Source organism: Suncus etruscus, chromosome 2 (assembly GCF_024139225.1).
Source record: "Suncus etruscus isolate mSunEtr1 chromosome 2, mSunEtr1.pri.cur, whole genome shotgun sequence".
Taxonomy (NCBI): domain Eukaryota; kingdom Metazoa; phylum Chordata; class Mammalia; order Eulipotyphla; family Soricidae; genus Suncus; species Suncus etruscus.
Window position 1 is genome coordinate 18,809,073 of NC_064849.1, and position 19,544 is coordinate 18,828,616.

The 19,544-nt window shown below is 41.3% G+C and overlaps 1 protein-coding gene across 2 annotated transcripts in view; it reads right to left on the reverse strand.

Annotated features, from left to right (window-relative positions):
• GIGYF2 (GRB10 interacting GYF protein 2) overlaps window positions 1–19,544 on the reverse strand; it is a 153,918-nt gene that overhangs the window by 90,589 nt on the left and 43,785 nt on the right. For both annotated transcript variants that reach the window (XM_049769293.1, XM_049769292.1), the window contains exons 3-7: window positions 19,042–19,171; window positions 16,904–16,999; window positions 10,962–11,073; window positions 4,076–4,187; window positions 2,741–2,781 (exon numbers count right to left, since the gene is read on the reverse strand). In XM_049769293.1, the coding sequence (XP_049625250.1) occupies window positions 2,741–2,781; window positions 4,076–4,187; window positions 10,962–11,073; window positions 16,904–16,999; window positions 19,042–19,171 (491 nt within the window). The remainder of the gene's footprint in view (window positions 1–2,740; window positions 2,782–4,075; window positions 4,188–10,961; window positions 11,074–16,903; window positions 17,000–19,041; window positions 19,172–19,544) is intronic.

Genomic DNA, 19,544 nt, shown 5'->3' on the forward strand with positions numbered 1-19,544 from the left:
CATACAGATCAGGTCTAATTCCTCTTTCACATGACTGCTAAGCAAATATTTATTGAGAGTGACCCTACAAGCCCTCTTCTCTCCTGTCCAGTTTTGTCTCTATGTAAACAGCCCCATTTTCATGCATTCTCCCATCACAGGAGCTTCAAATGTTCCAAGGTATAGATCCTTTCAAGAGGTCCCAGGATTAAATACATGCAAAGAAAGGTCTCTGCATTTGAAAACATGCAAAGGAAGATCTCTGACTTAATAAAGGCATTTTAGTTCTTGCAGATGTTTTGTTTTTGTTATTTGAAGTGCCAGAAATTGAACCCAAACCTCTTAAAGATGCCAAGGAATACACTTTGCTACTAAGCTACTCCACCAGCCCACATTAGGTAGACACCATTGCCTTAATGATTTGTATTTAAGCAGAATCAGTTGATGGGGCTGTGCCTTTAAACACCCACAGCCCCATCAAGATGTTATTCCACAGTTATTCAGTATTTTATATGCCTTTAAGCAAGACTATTTTCTGCTGTTAAAATTCCTTTTTTATTAGGTTTAGAATCTTTTTCCATCTTAATTCCGACCCTAACTGCAATAATTCCACTCCGCAGTTAGCCCTTTAAAACACTGGAAGATATAATCTTATCACACACCAATGCTGTAACCCAATAATGTATTTAGTGCCTAGCACAATGCAACTATGAGCAAGAATTTGGTAACTGATAAAGTAATGACTCAAAACACTCTTTCTTATTTAGTCCTAAAAATTCAAAAAGGCATTACTTTCTCTATTCATTATACTTAATCATTTTTCTTCCCCTACTCCCTTGATGGTGAACCTATGGCCCGCGTGCCAGCGGTGGCACGTGAAGGCCTTGCAGCTGGCACTTGGGAAGGTCCGCAATTAAGATATGTGGCATGGTGGGAGGCAAATGTGCCAGTGTCTGCTTTGCAGCTCACCTGGGAACAGGGCCAGACTGGCCATTGGGAAGACTGGACATTGTGTGGCAGTTTGGGCACTAGGGCTCAAAAGAGTTAGCCATCACTGCCCTACTCCCTCCTCCCCTACCCCATCTTCCTATCTCATGCTAGATAGAGCCCGGCCTCAAACATGCAAGGCAGGCCGTTCTAGTGCTAAGCCAAACCCTTTTACAGTCTTTTCCCTTTTCCTTTTTTGGCGGGGTAGGCATAGGATAAGGTTGGGGGGACGTTGGGCCTCACCTAGCAGTGTTTAGGGGTTAAGTTACTGACCCTTGATCATGCTCAGGAGACCATTTACAGTGCTGGGAATGGAACCACGGTTGATGGGATACAAAGCAGCTTCACCCCTGTGCTAAATCTTAGTATCTCTTTGAGACTAATAGCTTGCCTTTCACTTTCCCCAACCCCTGTCTCTGACATTTGGGCCACACCCAACAATGGTAAAGGACTACTCTTGGTTCTTCTCTCAGGGATCACTCCTAGTAGGGCTCAAGAAACATTATGGAGTTTCATGGAGCAAATTCAAGTCGGGTGCACGCAAGAGAGATACCCTGCCCACTGTACAGCTTTTCTTTAATTATAAATACAAAATCACTGGCACATTAATATGACAATTAGGCAGACTTTTATAGCTATTTAAAATAATCTCAATGTTGAAAATGATCTGCAAATTTCTGATAATATTAACATGTAACATATATATTATTACTTTTAGATACAATCAAAATAAATGATACTTCTAGGAATTTAGAACTTGTACGGTAATTTTTATAAATTGAAGTGTACCATGAATTGGCGTTAATTTTCTCTCAGATTATGCATGTTTTATGTCTACTAGCAATTCCTAAGATAAGTACCACTAGTTAGAAAACCTGTAATTATAATATAAAATTTTGATTAGTTTACCACAGATAAGGAACTCTTGTTTGACATATTTCTAATTAGTCCTAAGTGATTTGTTTTGAATGTTTTCATTGCAAGAGAAAAAATTTATACCTTAAAAAGTTGAATACATTATTATTAAATTTAAAATATTTAGAGTTTCAGCCTTTGCTGACAGAAAACAAACATCTTCCCTAATTCCTTGCATTGTTAGATTCTAACTACACTGGAATAGGGGTTAGATTTGTTTTTAACTTGTATTTTCAGTAAATAAAACAGCCTTAATGAAGAGTATCTTCCTGATAAAAAAAAAACACAAGAGACCTAAAAGAAACAAAAGAAATCCTCAGTTGTAGCCATCATCCCTGTGTTTGTATACTACAGTCCTCAAGTAGTCCTGGAACTCAAACTTGAGCAATGCTACAACTCCACCTGCTGGAGACATGCGGGCTCTTTACCCCTATCTGAATGAAAAGGGTGAGACACCAAGCCAGGGTTCCTCAAACTTTTTAAACAGGGGCCAGTTCATTTCCTTCACAACGCTGAAGAACTGGACTGAAGTTTTTTAAAAAACAGTATGAACGAAGTGTCACATGACTGTAGTCTGAGGACCCTTGCCTGAGACTGAGAGGAAAGGTTGAGAGACAGAGAGAAGAAGGGGAGGCAGACGGTGCAGCACACATCCCATACATGTATGCCCTTGCGGGCCCGGAACCAGTTGGCTGCTAAGCTGGACAGGCAATGGCCACAAAAATACTCAGAAGGCCAGAGAAATTTCTTTGGCGGGCCGCATGTAGCCTGCAGGCCATAGTTTGAGGACCCCTGAATTCTGTGTACAAGAGCACAGAAGTTCAGATAAAACGGTTTCAAAGCAGTCACAAAGCCTTACCTACATCTTTTCGTCCTGGCTTTTCAAAACGTCTGTCACCCCTAGAAAAACAAAGAAAGCTTCAACAAAAATTGAATAGTATCAGATTGCCAACCCATGAGATAAACTTTTCTATTGTTCTCTAGCAGAATTCAATTCTACATTAGAACACTATGAAATGCATGCATAATTGTGTCTAATATGTGAGCCAAAGAAAACCACATTGATGGGGAACAAATACCCCCGTGGTCACACCAGGAGCTCATTTCTACTGAGCAGGGTATGAGGCATTTAAGAGTATAGTTTTATATGCAACTCTTAGAAGTTATTTCCCACATCATTAAAATCATCCTAAATGGAATAGTCACAAAATCTTTGATGTTTATATATATTTTAAAGACCAGACTGATAGCTTTCAGTTTGTTTCAATCACAGCTGAACAATTAGCCTTGCTTATTTTAAGACTTCATATATGGGCCCGGAGAGATGGCACAGTGGCGTTTGCCTTGCAAGCAGCCGATCCAGGACCAAAGGTGGTTGGTTCGAATCCCGGTGTTCCATATGGTCCCCCGTGCCTGCCAGGAGCTATTTCTGAGCAGACAGCCAGGAGTAACCCCTGAGCACCGCAGGGTGTGACCCAAAAAGTAAAAAAAAAAAAAAAAAAAAAAAAAAAAAGACTTCATATGTAGTCAGAATAGAGAAAATGCTGTAATAGCAAAAATCAACAAAATGTCAATACATCCCACAAATGCTAAAGAGCAAATCTAATAAATTATGGTGCTGGCACTAATAAATTCAATTACTAACTTAGAGTGTTTCTTCCTTTAGGGATCGTAGAGAGTACAGTGAGCAGGTATTTTTACCTCGAAATCCCCAGGCTTGATTCTAGGCACCACATATGGTTTCTTTAGTGTGATCACTGACACAGCACAGGAATAAGCTCTGAGCAAGAACCATTTATAATGTGGGGGCGAGGGGGGATTTTAAGTACAGTGGGCATTTGCCAAGCATGCAGCTGACTCAAGTTCCATCTCATATGGTCCCTGCAAGAGTGATCCCTGAGCACAGAGAGAGCCAGGAATAAGCCCTGAACACTGCTGAGTGCATGTGTGTCTCTCTCCCTCCGTCCCTCAGGGAGATAGGGAGAGGATGGGAAGGATGGAAAGAGAGATAAAAGGTCAAAAAGAGGAAGAAAGCAAATCAATTGACATTTTTTCCCTTGTGGCACCAGGGATTGAACCCAGGGTCCCATGTACACAAGGCAAGTAGTCCAAGGCTGAACTATATAAACCCTTATGGCAAATGAGCTTTTTAATGTTAAGAACCTTTATATGAAGATATAAATCTTTTCATTACCTTTCCTCCCAGCTCTGCGACCTATGCATTTCCCTGCTACCACCGCGACCAAACACACCCTCTACTTCATCAAAGCTTCTTTGGTAGAAACCACATTCACCTCTGCCTCTGCCTGAAAATAAGAAAACAGAAAAAAAAATATGATAGTCAGCTATCTATAGCTGGCATGTTTTCAACAGAGATTCATCTTTGAAGTTCTGTCTCTGTACAAAGCAGGATGTCTATATTTAAATATTTTATACACTGCCGACTTAGGTTCAATCCCCAGCAACCCATTTGGTCCCCAGCCGAGCCAGGAGTGATCCCTGAGTTCAGAGCCAAGAATAAGTGTTGAGCACTACCAGGTGTGGCCCAAAAACAAACAAACAAACAATAAAGATCAGTAAACCATTACTATAAATTATTTTCTACAGAATTATTCCAACAAAAGTAGATGAATTGGAGATTTCCAGGATAAGATAATGCACAGAAACAAAGAACAGATCCTGAACGATTTCTCTAATCCCAGAGAAAGGACAACTGATAAGGTGAACACCAAACTGCCAACTTTATGAATATTATTATTGAAGGATGTTCCACAAAGGCCAGGGTTATGGGCTCAGCAGCAGAACACATGTCTCCTATGGGTTTGATCCTTGGCACCACACCCTTCTTCTTCCATCCCTCTCGCAAAATACTCAAAAGCAATCACATCATGGGGCCGGGGAGATAGCACAGCGCTAGGGCATTTGCCTTGCAAGCAACTGATCCAATACAGACAGTGGTTTGAATCCCGGCATCCTGCAATGTCTCCCGTGTCTGACAGAAGCAATTTCTAAATGCACAGCCAGGAGTAACCCCCAAGTGCCCAAAAACAAAACAAAACAAAAAAAAAAAAACCACAAAACAGGGGCCCGGAGAGATAGCAAAGCGGCGTTTGCTTTGCAAGCAGCCGATCCAGGACCAAAGGTGGTTGGTTCGAATCCCGGTGTCCCATATGGTCCCCCGTGCCTGCCAGGAGCTATTTCTGAGCAGACAGCCAGGAGTAACCCCTGAGCACCACCGGGTGTGGCCCAAAAACCAAAAACCAAAACAAAAAAAAACAAAAAACAAAAAACAAAAAAAACACACACACAAAACAAAAAAGGCAACTAAGCCGTTTTTTCCCCTTTTGCTCAAATCATGAGAAAAGAATAAGTTTGAGGGGTTGGAGTAATAGCATAGTGGGTAGGGCATTTGCCTTGCACATGGCCCACCTGGGTTTGGATTCCCAGTATACATATGGTCTCCAGTGTCTGCTAGGAGTAATTTTTGAGTACAGATCCAGGAGTAATACCTGAGAGCCACTGGGTGTGCCCCAAAACAAAACAAAAGAATAATTCTGAGACTGAATTCAAAGCAGAGTTGATAAGAGTAGGTGTGTGAAGATAGTTAAGAGGTTCTAATGCATCAAGCATAAACTTTTCTCTTTGAAAAGCAAATTTGGTCAGGCTGATCAAAATTTGAATTAACTATCCTACCAGAATTATCACACAGGTATGTAATTATGTACATAAAAAAAAAGATTTTCACTGCGATTTAAAAACTAGAAACAACCTAATCATTAAGTTGGAGGAGATAAATTTTGACAAAACAATTCAGTAAGATCACTAAAAATCATAGAAGATAGTTATAGAATTACAAAAATAAACTACATTATTCTATTGAATAACAAACAACAGCATAGATACATAAAATGATTCTGTATATATAAATGATGCAAGTGCTACTTATGCGTAACACTGGCATTCATTCTCTATCAGACTAAAACTGTGTAAGTGGACACGAAAAATAAAGATTGTGGAGCAAGGGCTAGAGATAGTACACTATAGGTAGAGTGCTTGCTTTGCAGGCAGCCATTCCGGGTTCTAGCTCCAGAATCCCACACATGGTTCTCCCAAGCACTGCCAGAGTGATTCCTGAGTGCAAAGCCTGGAGTAACCCAAGTAAAGCTGAGTGTGACCCACCCACCCCCCAAATAAAATAAAATATTCTGGAGCTTTTCCAGGTTGTGAAAAATAAGCTATACCTTAAGGTACAAGGCCCACCATATTATCTACCAATGGTGTCCCCACACAGTGTGAAGGTAAACATTAAGACTTTCTGGGGCTGAAGCTATAATACAGCAGGATTGGCATTCGCCTTGCATGCAGCCAAACTGGGTTCAATCCCCAGCATCCCATATGGTCTCCCAAGCCCAGCAGAAGTGATTCCTGAGTGCCAAATCAGCAGAAACCCCTGATCACCACTGGTGTGGCCCCAAAACAAACAAAAAATATATGTATGTATGTATGTATGTATGTATGTATGTATGTATGTATGTATGTGTATGTATATATATTACCTGTGTGTATGTGTGTGGACGCATTGGCATTCGTGAAATGTATTTCCAGCCCTAAAATGCACTTCCTTTTAATGATGACAATAACAGTGGTTGACAAGTTTTATGGTTAGACTTTTTCATTAAATATCCTAACCAGAAGATAAAGATGGCAACTATATATTGTTTTGCTATTTACTTAAATTTTATAAGTTCAAGAACCAGAGCCATAGTACAGTGGGTAGGGTGCTTGCCTTGCAAATGGCTGACCTGGGTGGATCCGTGGCACCCATATGGTCCCCAGACACCATCAAGAACGATACATAAGCACAAAGCAAAAAATAAGCCCTGAGCAGTGCAGTGTGGCGTCTCCCCGCCCCTCCACTAACTGCCAAAAACTTTTACAAGTTCCTAGGAAGTCTGACAATCAATTTTCATTTCAAAAGTTTCCTCAAGTTTTAAAGAACTAAGATAATCACCTAATATTACCTCTGTCCATTAAAAAAAAAAAAAAAAAGAGGCCACTATAATCACTGGAATAGTAAGCTAATTTAACTAGCAAGTAAAAAACTAAAATCAGACCATTAGTAATTTGGGGGAAGGGGAGGATGGGGACTGGGATGGAGGGGGAGGAGAACAGTTGCAGTGCTCAGGGTTTACTGGCTCTGCACTTAAGATCATTCCTGGCATGCTCAGAAAACATAAGGATACTGGGATTGAACCCAGGTCAGCCACATACAAGGCAAATGCCCTTCCTATTGTACTATCACTCCAGTCTGAGACTGGTAGTATTGTGAGATCATAGTTAGAAAATAATTAGAAACAATTTCTATAAAGCCAATTCATTCATTTGACTAGATTCTTTCACATCAATATGCTTAAATAAGCCACAACTTACAATAGCTTCTTTAAATTCTGAACATAAGTCTTCTAGTAAGGCTAGAAAACAAATCCTGACAGGAGAAGCAGTACAATATGTAAGGCACTACTGGCCTTGAACCCAGTCAAACTAAATTTGATCCCCAGCACCACAAGTGATCTGGAGCACCACCAAGGAGTGATCCCTGGATACTGAGTACAATGCCAGGAATAAGCCCTGAGCACCAGGTGTGGCCCAAAATCCAACAATAAATTCTGAATGTGAATCCCTACATTAAAAAAAATTAATTTGGGGCTGGAGAGATAGCATGGAAGTAAGGCGTTTGCCTTTCATGCAGAAGATCATCGGTTCGAATCCTGGCAACCCACATGGTCCCCCCGAGCCTGCCAGGAGTGATTTCTGAGCGTAAACCAGGAGTAACCCCTGAGCACCGCCGGGTGTGACCCAAAAAAAAAAAATTAGTTTAGGGGCCAGAGCGAAAGCACAGCAGTAGGACATCTGCCTTGCATGCTGCTGACCCAGGACATAACTGGGTTCAATTCCCAGCATCCCATATGGTCCCCCCAACCCTGCCAGAAGCGATTTCTGAGTAACTCCTGAGCACCACCGGGTGTGGCCCAAAACCCCCCCAAAAATAAATAAAATAAATTTGGGCCCGGAGAGATAGCACAGCAGCGTTTGCCTTACAAGCAGCCAATCCAGGACCAAAGGTGGTTGGTTCGAATCCTGGTGTCCCATATGGTCCCTCGTGCCTGCCAGGAGCGATTTCTGAGCAGACAGCCAGGAGTAAGCCCTGAGCACAGCCGGGTGTGACCCAAAAACCAAAAATAAATAAATAAATAAATAAATAAATAAATAAATAAATAAATAAAATTTAAATAAATTTAAATAAAATTTTAAAACTACAAATCACTGAGATACTCTATTTTGTTTAATTTAATTTGGGTGTCAGACCTGTGCTCTGGGGAAGATGTGGTGCCGGTGCTGGGTCTCCTGCATGAATGTTCAACCCACTAAAAGCTATCGTTTAGGCCCTTGACATAATTTTTTTTTTTTTTTTTTGGTTTTTGGGTCATATTCGGCAGCACTCAAGGGTTACTCATGGCTCTTTGCTCAGAAATCGTTCGTGGCAAGCTCGGGGACCGTATGGGATGCCGGGATTTGAACCTCCGTCCTTCTGCATGCAAAGCAAATGCCTTACCTCCATACTATCTCTCCGGCCCCTTGATATGAATGTTTAAGTTTTTATCGTATTTATTGTCCTGGTTCTGTGCTCAGGGGTCACTTCTAATAGACTCAAGGGACAAGAAGGGAAGCCAGGATTAAAGTTAGGTCGGCTACTTGCAAGGCAGTACCTACCTTCTCCAGCTCCTCAATCTGAATTTTTCAAGCCTGTTTAGAGAGGTTGGTGGGTATCTGCAACACACAAGCTGGTGGTAGCTTAAGGTATATAAAACAGCTGGCATGTGAGTTTCATTTCTTGATTAACATCTTTTTATGACTTGCCATTAAAGGTACTGGAAAGAAACCTACTGTGAACAGTGCCTCCTTCCTGACAGCACCACACATAAAAACACTGAAGCACACCATCAAGCAGAAAAGCTCTCCTGTACATGCAGGGTTCCCCATTGCCCTGTGGAGCATGTCAAGAATACGCATGCCAAAAACTCAACGTACAGTATTCTGTTGTAAATGTTTCTTCATGTTCTGGGGTGTTTTCGTTTATATTTTTTAAGGAGGACTGGATTCTAAGAAATTTGACAAGTAAGCCATTCTAGAGAATATTTCGAAGAGCAAGCAAATTCAACGCTGTGACAGTGCCTTACCAACAGGGAGGAACCCTCAGTTTGCCCTACATTACTGACAGCATCTGCTATAATCCCATAGCGAGAATGAACTACCGAAGACCTCTTCACAGGAATGGACAATGTACTAAAAAAAAAAAACTAGGTGTAAAGCAACTATTCATAAAGACAGACTGCCTTAAAAAAAAAAAAAAAAAGAATTCAATTACTGCAAACTCATGATGATACCATTCTGGGAGGTGTGATATATACGGAGAGAAAAGCCCCTCTATGTTCAAATACCCACTTCATCCATTTCCAAATCACTTTCTAAATAAAATTACAAGATAGCAAGATAGCTTGACTATTGTTAAGATTTAGCCAACTTATAATTATAAGTATGATCTCAAACGTTCTGCAAACATTAAGAATGTTCCATAAAGGGTCCAGAGAGAGAGCATGGCGTTTGCCTTTCATGCAAAAGGACAGTGATTCGAATCCCAGCATCCCATATGGTCCCCCGAGCCTGCCAGGAGCAATTTCTGAGCGTGGAGCCAAGAGTGACCCCTGAGCATTTCTGGGTGTGATCCAAAAACCAACAACAACAACAAAAAGAATGTTCCATATAGAGGCCGGAGAGATAGCTTGGAGGTAAGGCCTTGCATTCAGAAGGACAGTGTTTTGAATCCTGGCATCCCATATGGTCCCCTGTACCTGCCAGGGGCGATTTCTGAGCATAGAGCCAAGAGTAACCCATGAGTGCTGACGGTGTGACAAAAAAAAAAAAAAAAAAACTAGAATGTTCCATATAGGGACCAGAGCAATAGCACAGCGGTAGGGCGTTTACCTTGCAATGTGGACCCTGGACAGACCTGGGTTCTATTTCCCAAGCCTGTCAGGAGTGATTTCTGAGTGCAGAATATAGAATATAGAATGTTCTATATAGCAGAAAGTCAACAAACTCAAAACAAGATGTAGGTTATCAGAAGAATATACAAATAAGAATTATTCTCCTTAAATTAATAAAACAGAAACACTATAGATTAAATTGTTGTTTCCCAAAGTGGCTGATCTCAACCCCTCAAGCTGCAGAGGTAGGCATTAACACAATTTGGGGGAACAAGGCTGCCTTGGGTCTGGAGAGCTTCCTGTTTACTAAAAGGAGGTAAATAATCAAAAGCACCAAGTAATTCTTCTCCCCCGAAAAAGGGGGACTAAGCCAAATGAGTCTGAGAACCTCTAGGTTACATAAATTACTCCTGCTAATTATTTTTTATTCTACTTCCTGTAATAGCCTAAGGATTGATGAAATCTTTTTAATTAAAGCCTCTCTATATGAGCGACACTCATGGCCTGTGGTCTTATGTAGAAAATGCAAGCCAGAGAGGACCAGAGATCTCTGATGCTATTCTAATAGTGCTCAAAGTGCAAGGTTTCCTGGGGGACAAGGAATATGAATAGAGATTCAGCAAAGTTGATCAGAAAAATCTAGAATCCTTCACATTAAAATTTCTAAAATGAAAATACACTACTCTGTTCCAAAATAAGGTTTGTAAAACAGATAACTGAAAAGAGATGTGTCAGAAATCATGTATTCAGGATATTTAGGATGCAGTGAATACTGTAGTTTCTGTTAAAATGTTTTAAGTGAGAGGACGGAACAATAGCACAGAAGGTAGGGTGTTTGCCTTCCAAGTGGCTAGCCTGGGTTCAATCCCTAGTATCCCATATGGTACCCTAAGCCTATTGGGAATACTTTCTAAGGTCAGAGCCAGAAGTAAACCCTGAGCCTCGCTAGGTGACTCAAAAACAAACACAAATATTATTTAAGTGACTTTCCCTTCCTTCTCCATGATCACTTTCCTCTTCCCCGTGAAAACTCACCTCTCCCTCTTGAAGAACTTCGACCTCTTGGAGCCCCCACCACTGTTCCTCCTCCTCCTCGTCCTGTCAATCTCAGGACAGCAGCACTATTTACAGACATGGAAAAATTTCTCTGCCCAAAAAAAAAAAAGCAAAGGAGAAACAAGTAAGATAAAATAGCACAAGGCGTTTCCCATCTCCCAGTGCATCTAGAAATGGCATCTAATTTCTAGATGTAACAGGAAATCGTAACAAACATACAATATACTAAGACAATTCAAAACCTGGTTTTGAATTTTATATGGACAATTGATAGGAACCAAAGTTGAAAATCAGTACCTTACAGTATGCTCAGCTCTGTGCAGAAATAATAAACAAACTCTAAATGCTGTGTGTATCTGAAAGCAGACATGCTATATGTACTATATGCTATATAGAAAAACTTGGTCAAGGAGATAGAATTTCAAAGGATTCTTTACTAAAAGGTAGAAATATGTCATACTTGAATCTGATTCAAGAGTAGTATCAGAAAGCATTAATCATGCTTATCTTATTGGTTCACTAATGTGATTTAATAAAACCAACCAATTAAATTTAATGTAACAGTAAAATGAGAGCTGGGGAAAGTCCATCTAAGATTCTGGGGAGCTAGAAAATTTTCAATAGTTTATAAGCACATACTCTGCATGTGGATGCCCCAGCTTCAATGCTCAGTGATACATGGTGCCCAGAATACTACCAGATGTAGCCCAAAAAGGAATCTACATGGATCAGTCACTTTTATTGAGGGGTATAGAAGTGGTGCGGAAAGGGGCGTGGAGGTAGGGCGTTTGCCTTGCATGCAGAAGGACAGTGGTTCGAATCCCATCATCTCATATGGTCCCAGAGCCTGCCAGGAGCAGTTTATGAGCGTAGAGTCAGGAGTAATCCCTGAGCGCTGCCAGGTATGACCCCAAAACCAGGAAGGAAGGAAGGAAGGAAGGAAGGAAGGAAGGAAGGAAGGAAGGAAGGAAGGAAGGAAGGAAGGAAGGAAGGAAGGAAGGAAGGAAGGAAGGGAGGGAGGGAGGGAGGGAGGGAGGGAGGGAGGGAGGGAGGGAGGGAGGGAGGGAGGGAGGGAGGGAGGGGGATGGAGAGAGGGAGGGAGGGAGGGAGGGGGATGGAGGGGGAGAGAGGGGAAGGGAAGGAGGGGGAGGGAGGGAAGGGAGGGAGGAAGGGAGGGAGGGAGGGAGGGAGGGAGGGAGGGAGGGAGGGAGGGAGGGAGGGAGGGAGGGAGGGAGGGAGGGAGGGAGGGAGGGAGGGAGGGAGGAAGGAAGGAAGGAAGGAAGGAAGGAAGGAAGGAAGGAAGGAAGGAAGGAAGGAAGGAAGGAAGGAAGGAAGGAAGGAAGGAAGGAAGGAAGGAAGGAAGGAAGGAAGGAAGGAAGGAAGGAAGGAAGGGAAGGAAGGGCGAGCGGACAAAGATACACATTTACTTGTGACTAGCTTATACTTGCTTCCACAGCCAGTCAGAACATGGGCTAGTGGACAATATCTTTCAAACAGAAAAGGGAACACAGAAAAACAAGTCAAGAGTCAAACTTTGTAAGTTAACATTTCCCTTTTTTTGGGGGGAGGGTGTTGTACCACATCTGTGGGCATTCAGGGGTTACTCCTGATTCTGTACTCAGAAATTGCTCCTGGCAGGCTCAGAAACAATATGGGATAGATTCCAGGGATCAAATCTGGGTCCGACCTGGGTCATCTGTGTGCAAGGTGAACGCCCTACCATTGTGCTACCACTCTGGCCCCCCAAATTAACATGTCTGAGTAAATGGACTATCTGGAGTTTAGAAAAAGGTTTAAAAGGTTTAAAAAAAAAAAGTATCAGGGGCCGGAGAGATAGCATGGACGTAAAGGCATTTGCCTTTCATGCAGAAGGTCAGTGGTTTGAATCCCGGCATCCCATATAGTCCCCTGTGCCTGCCTGGGGCAATTTCTGAGCATAGAGCCAGGAGTAACCCAAAAACAAAAACAAAAGCAAAAAAAGAATCAAAACTAAATAGGGGCTGGAGCAGTGGAGCAAGTAATAGGGCGTTTGCCTTGCATGCTTAGGACGGATAGCAGTTCAATCCCCCGGCATCCCATATGGTCCCTCAAACCAGGAGCACATAGCCTAGAGTAACCCTAAGCGTCACCAGGTATGGCCAAAAAAAAAAACAAAAAAACAAAAAAACAAAAAAACAAAAAAAAAAACCTAAATATTGAAATACTGAAAAACCCTGGATATTTGAAGATTTTACAAGTTTTACCCTAAGAAAACACTAATGTTACCTGAATATATTCTGCACATTTAGAAACTAACAGACATTTGTGTGAAATTATAGACGGTACTGAAGAGAATGTGCTGGATATTGGTAATAACAAAGAATCCTCATGGAACAGAGGCAAAAAACGAAGCCTAAGAGTTAGAGTCCATTGATTAATTTTTTTTTCCTCTTAGGGCCAGCCGTGCTCTGCTAGCTCTGTAATTCAGAGATCACATGTGGTGCCGGGACTCAAATCATGTTGGCCACAAGCAAGGCAAACACCTCATCTCCTAAGGTTTCTCTCTGGCTTATATTTTCAATCCAAAGTGTTTTACACTATGAAATCCTGACTTAATGTTTTGAGTCAAAATCAACTGAAATGTGTGATATGTATACATTTTGTCCTTCTTTTTGAGTCACACCCAATGCTCAGGAATTAATCCTAGATGAGTGAGTGCTTAGGTGGTTGTATTCTCAAGGGGACCAATGTATTCCAGCCTTTGAGCTCTTTTCTCCCCAGCCTCGCACAACACTGTCTTGTTAGTTTTTCTGCCACACCTGGAAGTCCTGGTTCAGTGTCCAAGGGCAGTTTTGTGAGGGCCTCAGGTATTGAAAAAAGGGTTCCTAGACTAATATATTCTGACACTGGGGGAAAAAAGGATCAGAACTAATTGCACATGCATACCAGGACTCAATGCATCTAAATATCTCATGTCAAAGTATCAATCACATATAAGACCTAAGATACACCTTCTATTAGGTGCACAGAAACTCTCAGATAGTTTCTTATATCATCACATAACTGCAAGAGCCAATTGGCAGCAACTCTGAAAAGTAATCTTTCAATATCAGATAGCCTTGAGATACAACTTTCTTTTGTTTTTTGGTTTTTGGTTTTTGGGTCACACCCGGCAGTGCTCAGGGGTTGTTACTCCTGGCTCTGTGCTCAGAAATCGTTCCTGGCAGGCTCGGGGGACCATATGGGGCGCTGAGATTCGAACTGATGACCTTCTGCATGAAAGACAAATGCCTTACCTCCATGCTATCTCTCCAGCCCAGAGACACAACTTTTTTATATATTATATGAAAATTAACATAAGCATAAATATCTTCAACAGAAGCACTGTCAATCAGTCTGGGGGGTGAACTTGGGGATATTGGTGGAATGAGGGAACACCAGTGGTGGGATGGATATATGCCTAAAACAACTCTATTATGAATAACTGTAAATCACAGTGTCTTAGTAAAAGTTAAAAGAAAAAAAATTTAAATAACTTATTTGGGGAGGAAGGAAAAGGGGGCATGATAGTGGGAAGGTTGCACTGGTGAAGGGGAATGTTCTTTTCTATAGCTGAAATCCAACTACAAACATATTTGTAATCACGGTGCTTAAATAAAGGTATTATTAAAATAAACTATTTCATAGTCAATGCCATATATATTTTACATATGGAAGACATAAAGCATAATTGAGTTAAGAGCATGCAGAGGCCAAAATAAATTTATAGGCTCCTTTAGTTAATTCCGTACCTCATTTTCCATATTTATATGTGGGAGGAAATAATAATATTTACAGCTATTTTAAGAGTTATTACAAGTACCTGATAAATCAAAGAGCTTTGGATAATGATTGACAAAAAGCAAATGCTAAAGCAACGTATTTCATTATCTCCTAAAAATTATTCAGGTAATAACAATAAAGCGTCCAACTGTGTGATAGCATGCCACTATTTGTATTTAAAGAAATGCATATATATGTAAATAACTGAAGCCATATTTAATATTCCTGGAAAGGCACATAAGAAAACTAAAGGCTAAACTCAGTGATTACCTGAGGAAGAAAAACAGTTTCAGAGTTTGGATGACTGGGGCAGACAGACAGTACAGGAATTGTGACTTGTCTTATATATTGTCAATCTGAGTTTCATTCTCTGCATCATTGATGGTTACATGAGCACCACCGGGAGTGACCCCTAAGTACAGACCAGGAGTAAGGCCTGAGAATACTAGACATGTTCCTCCCCTCAAAACAAAACAAGTAAACAAACAAAAGAGCTGGCTGATTACCAGACTTGGTTTTCAATATGTGGGCTTTGGGGAATCTTTATATATGTGCACTTATTTCTAAACAAAACACATAATGAGAAGTAACACTTTATGTCAAATCGATGCTATGCCTAAATTTGTGCTTCTAAAATCGAAAAATGCCAGAACATAGAAGAGATTTTGATATGGAATATCCTTAAGCATCAAATTTTTCTAATACAGTTTTGCTGTTATAGACTTTGTTATTATTGTTTTCTTAGACCGAACTTGGCAGTATTCAGGATTTACTCCTGGTTCTGCACTCAGGAATCACTCCTGGCAGCACAGAGGGGAGACCATATGGGATGCTGGGAATTAAACCCATGTCGGCAGTGTGCAAAGCAAATGCCCTACCCACTGTACTATCTCTCTTGCTCCAATATATTTTATACAGATATGTCTAAAATACAGATAGAGCATATGCACAAAATTCACTTGTATTTGAAAGACCTATCCCAGATATTTTCAGGAAGCTTAGAGATAGCAGTAAAACTTATTTTATGTACAAGTATTCACCTCCTCCAGAGAAATAGTAAGGAGAAAACGTAAGCAAGAGTAGGAATCCAATCAATTGCTTAAGGCAGGGGTACTCAAACTTTTTAAACAGGGGACCAGTTCACTGACCCTCATACCATTGGAGGGTCTGACTATAGTAAAAACAAAACTTATGAACGAATTCTTTTTTTTTTTTTTTTTTTTGTGGTTTTTGGGTCACACCCGGCAGTGCTCAGGGGTTATTCCTGGCTCCAGGCTCAGAAATTGCTCCTGGCAGGCACGGGAGGACCATATATGGGACGCCGGGATTCGAACCGATGACCTCCTGCATGAGAGGCAAACGCCTTACCTCCATGCTATCTCTCCGGCCCATGAACGAATTCTTATGCACACTGCATATATCTTATTTTGCAATGAAGAAACAAAAGATACAAATACAATATGTGGCCCGCGGGCCATAGTTTGAGGACCACTGGCTTAAGGGGTACCAACTATCCAAAAAATCATCATAAAAATCGGGCCCGGAGAGATAGCGCAGCGGAGTTTGCCTTGCAAGCAGCCGATCCAGGACCAAAGGTGGTTGGTTCGAATCCCGGTGTCCCATATGGTCCCCCGTGCCTGCCAGGAGCTATTTCTGAGCAAACAGCCAGGAGTAACCCCTGAGCACTGCTGGGTGTGGCCCAAAAAAAAAAAAAAAAACCAAAAAAACCATCATAAAAATAGTCATGAATCTTTGGGTCAGATAGGAAGAAAAGGAAGGCACTTGCCTTGTATGTGGCCAAACCCAGTTCTAAAATCCAGCACCATATATGGTCCCCCAAACACTGCCAAGGACTATTTCTGAGCACAGAGCCAAAAATAGCACCTGAGTAAACAGTTTGCAGCCCCAAAACTAACAACAACAACAATAATAGTAATAATAATAATTATTATTACTATTATTATTATTAATTGCTGTTGGTTTTTAAAGGTATTCATAAATCTTCTGCTAGCCCTATAAGAAATCAGTATACTCCTTCAGCCTTCAGAAGTAATTTACAATGTTCATGACACTGTGGAAAGGAGCTAGGGTGTCACTTGGGCTTAGGCCTACATACAAACCTGTTCTTCTTCTGTGAAAGGTACAAGAGCCAGTGGTGGCAGGGGCTCCTCCTGTAGAATAGGCAGAAATTCTTTATCCAGAAGGTCTGAAGGTATCTGTATGAGCAAATGCATAACCGTGGTTAGTTCTCTCTCTCTCCAACTAAAAAATGATAAACAGGAAAAAATTCTTTTTATCTGCTGCTTATAATATGGCTTAACGTTTATTAAGCCACAATTATCTCTTGAAGTAATGACACACTGTGAAATGGTCAATTATTTAATATCTCAGTCATTTGTCCATCCCCATTAGATTATCACTTTCAGATTTGACATTTAGTGCTAACGCTACTCCAGAGAGCACAGAATGTTCACATATAACCCCAAACAGAAAACAGTAATGACAGTCTTATATATAGCTATGTATCCTTAGCAATCACCACTGAATCTTGGGATCAAAGCAATAGTACAACAGATAGGTGTTTGCCTTGCATGCTGGCTGCCCTGGATTCAATTTTCAAAATCTTTTATGATCAATCCTCCAAGCCCACCAGGTGTGATCCCTGAGAATAGAGCTGAAGAGCACTGACAGGTGTGGCACAAAAGAAACAACAAAAATATGAGATCCTGAGTCCACTAATAAGCCTAAAAAAGAATACATTAAAAAACAAATATTAAAGGTCTTCAATAGTGGAAAAGGTGTTTGCCTATTTTAATCACCATGCGATCGCAAAATAGCTCCATCATAATCCCTAGCATGGCTGAGCCAAGAAAATCAGTATCACCAACCAAAAGAAACTTTCTTTAGTTTGTTTGTTTGCAGAGGGGCGCACACTGTCATACCAGGGGCTTACTTCTCTGACTGTACGTAGGAATTAACTACTGGCAGGCTCAGGGGACAAGGTCAGTTATACTGTTGCTACTACTCACCAATCCAAAGATTGAACTTTGGGGCCTGGATAGCTCCGGGACTGGCCCTTAAGTTCTCTGATCACTGTTCTGAAGACCCAAAAATAAATTATGTGGGGCCGGAGCGATAGTGTAGCAGTAGGGTGTTTGCCTTACACACGGCTGACCCAGGACAGACCCGGTTTGGATCCTTAGTGTCCCATATGGTCCCCAAGCCAAGAGCGATTTCTGGGCATATAGCCAGGAGTAATCCCTGAGTGTTACCAGGTGTGGCCCAATAACCAAAAATAAATAATGTAAGTAAATAAATATTTAAAAAATAAAATAGCTAAAGTGCATGCCTTGCATATGGAAGTCAGGGTCTCCCCCTCTGCACTATATGGTTACCTCAAGAACAATCCCTGAGCAATGAGTCAGGAAAAAAGCCTGAATATCACCAAGAACAATGGATTGCTAAAAGTAATCCCCAAGCAATGAAACAGGCAAGGCCACTGAGTACCGCTGGGGGCTCAGACTTCTAACAAAAAACTACATAAATAAAATGTAGAGGCCGGAGCGATAACACAGCGGTAAGGTGTTTTTGCCTTGCACGCAACCAACACAGGATGGATGGTGATTCAAATCCCGGAATCCCATATGGTCCCCTGAGCCTGCCAGGAGTAATTTCTGAGCACAGAGCTAGGAGTAACCCCTGAGCTGAGCAGCACTGGGTGTGACCCAAAAATAAAACAACAACAACAAAAAAGTAAACTGAAAATAGAATTAGCATCCCTTCTTGCTTCTAACTTCTAGTTGGAAGTGGCAATGCCCTGAATTAGACCCTTGGCACTGCTTGCAAACAGGTATGATCCCTGTAAAATTAAAAAATCACTTTTTAAGATTAAAGTGTTGCCCTCCCCAAAAAATGTACAATAAAGAAAACAAAATTTAAAAGGCTTTCCAAGCCATCAGGTTGGAACTGAAATCAATGAAAAGAAGTTAAAGAAATTAGTTAGACAAAACATAGAGTTGCTGCTGCTTCCATGAATAAAAACTCCTATAATGAAAAATCAAGTTTCCACGAAAAAGTGTGTTACAATTTGAGGGGTCTCTATCAGGTACTCAGGTTTCAAAGCAGTGGGGAAGGAAATACTGAGGGAAAAGGCAGAGGACAGCACACAAGAAAATGAGCACATCACTTTTTATATATCAATAGGGCACTGGACACCCAATAACCATAATCATGAGCCTGCATTCATTCCCACACTCACCTTGCTGTCTTTAAGGAAAAGTGCTAACATTTCTTCTCGGCCATAACGATAGTCAGCTAACTTATACTTGGGCAACGCTGGAGAAAGTGGAGGGGATGTGATGCTGCCGCCACTTGACAGAGCTCGGAGCCTACGAGACATAAACAACAGAGCATCAGGCAAATTATCTGAACCAAAGACATACATTTTTAAATACCAAAAAATAAGGTGGGGGTGGGGGTGGGGGTGAGAGAGGCCTCCAGAGCAAAAGTACAGCAGGTAGAGTACTTGCCTTGCACACTGCCAACCCAGGATCAATCCCCAGCAGCCCAGAAGGTCTCCCAAGTGCCGCTGGGAGTGATCCCTGAGCAGAGGCAGGAGTCAACCTTAAGCACCACCGAGTAAATTTTTTTTGTTTTCATTTTAAGCTATTAACCTATAAAGCCCTTCAAATAAATTTAAATTGAAAGAAACATTCATCTCAAAATATCACATTTTTGTTTTGTTTTGTTTGGGGGCCATAC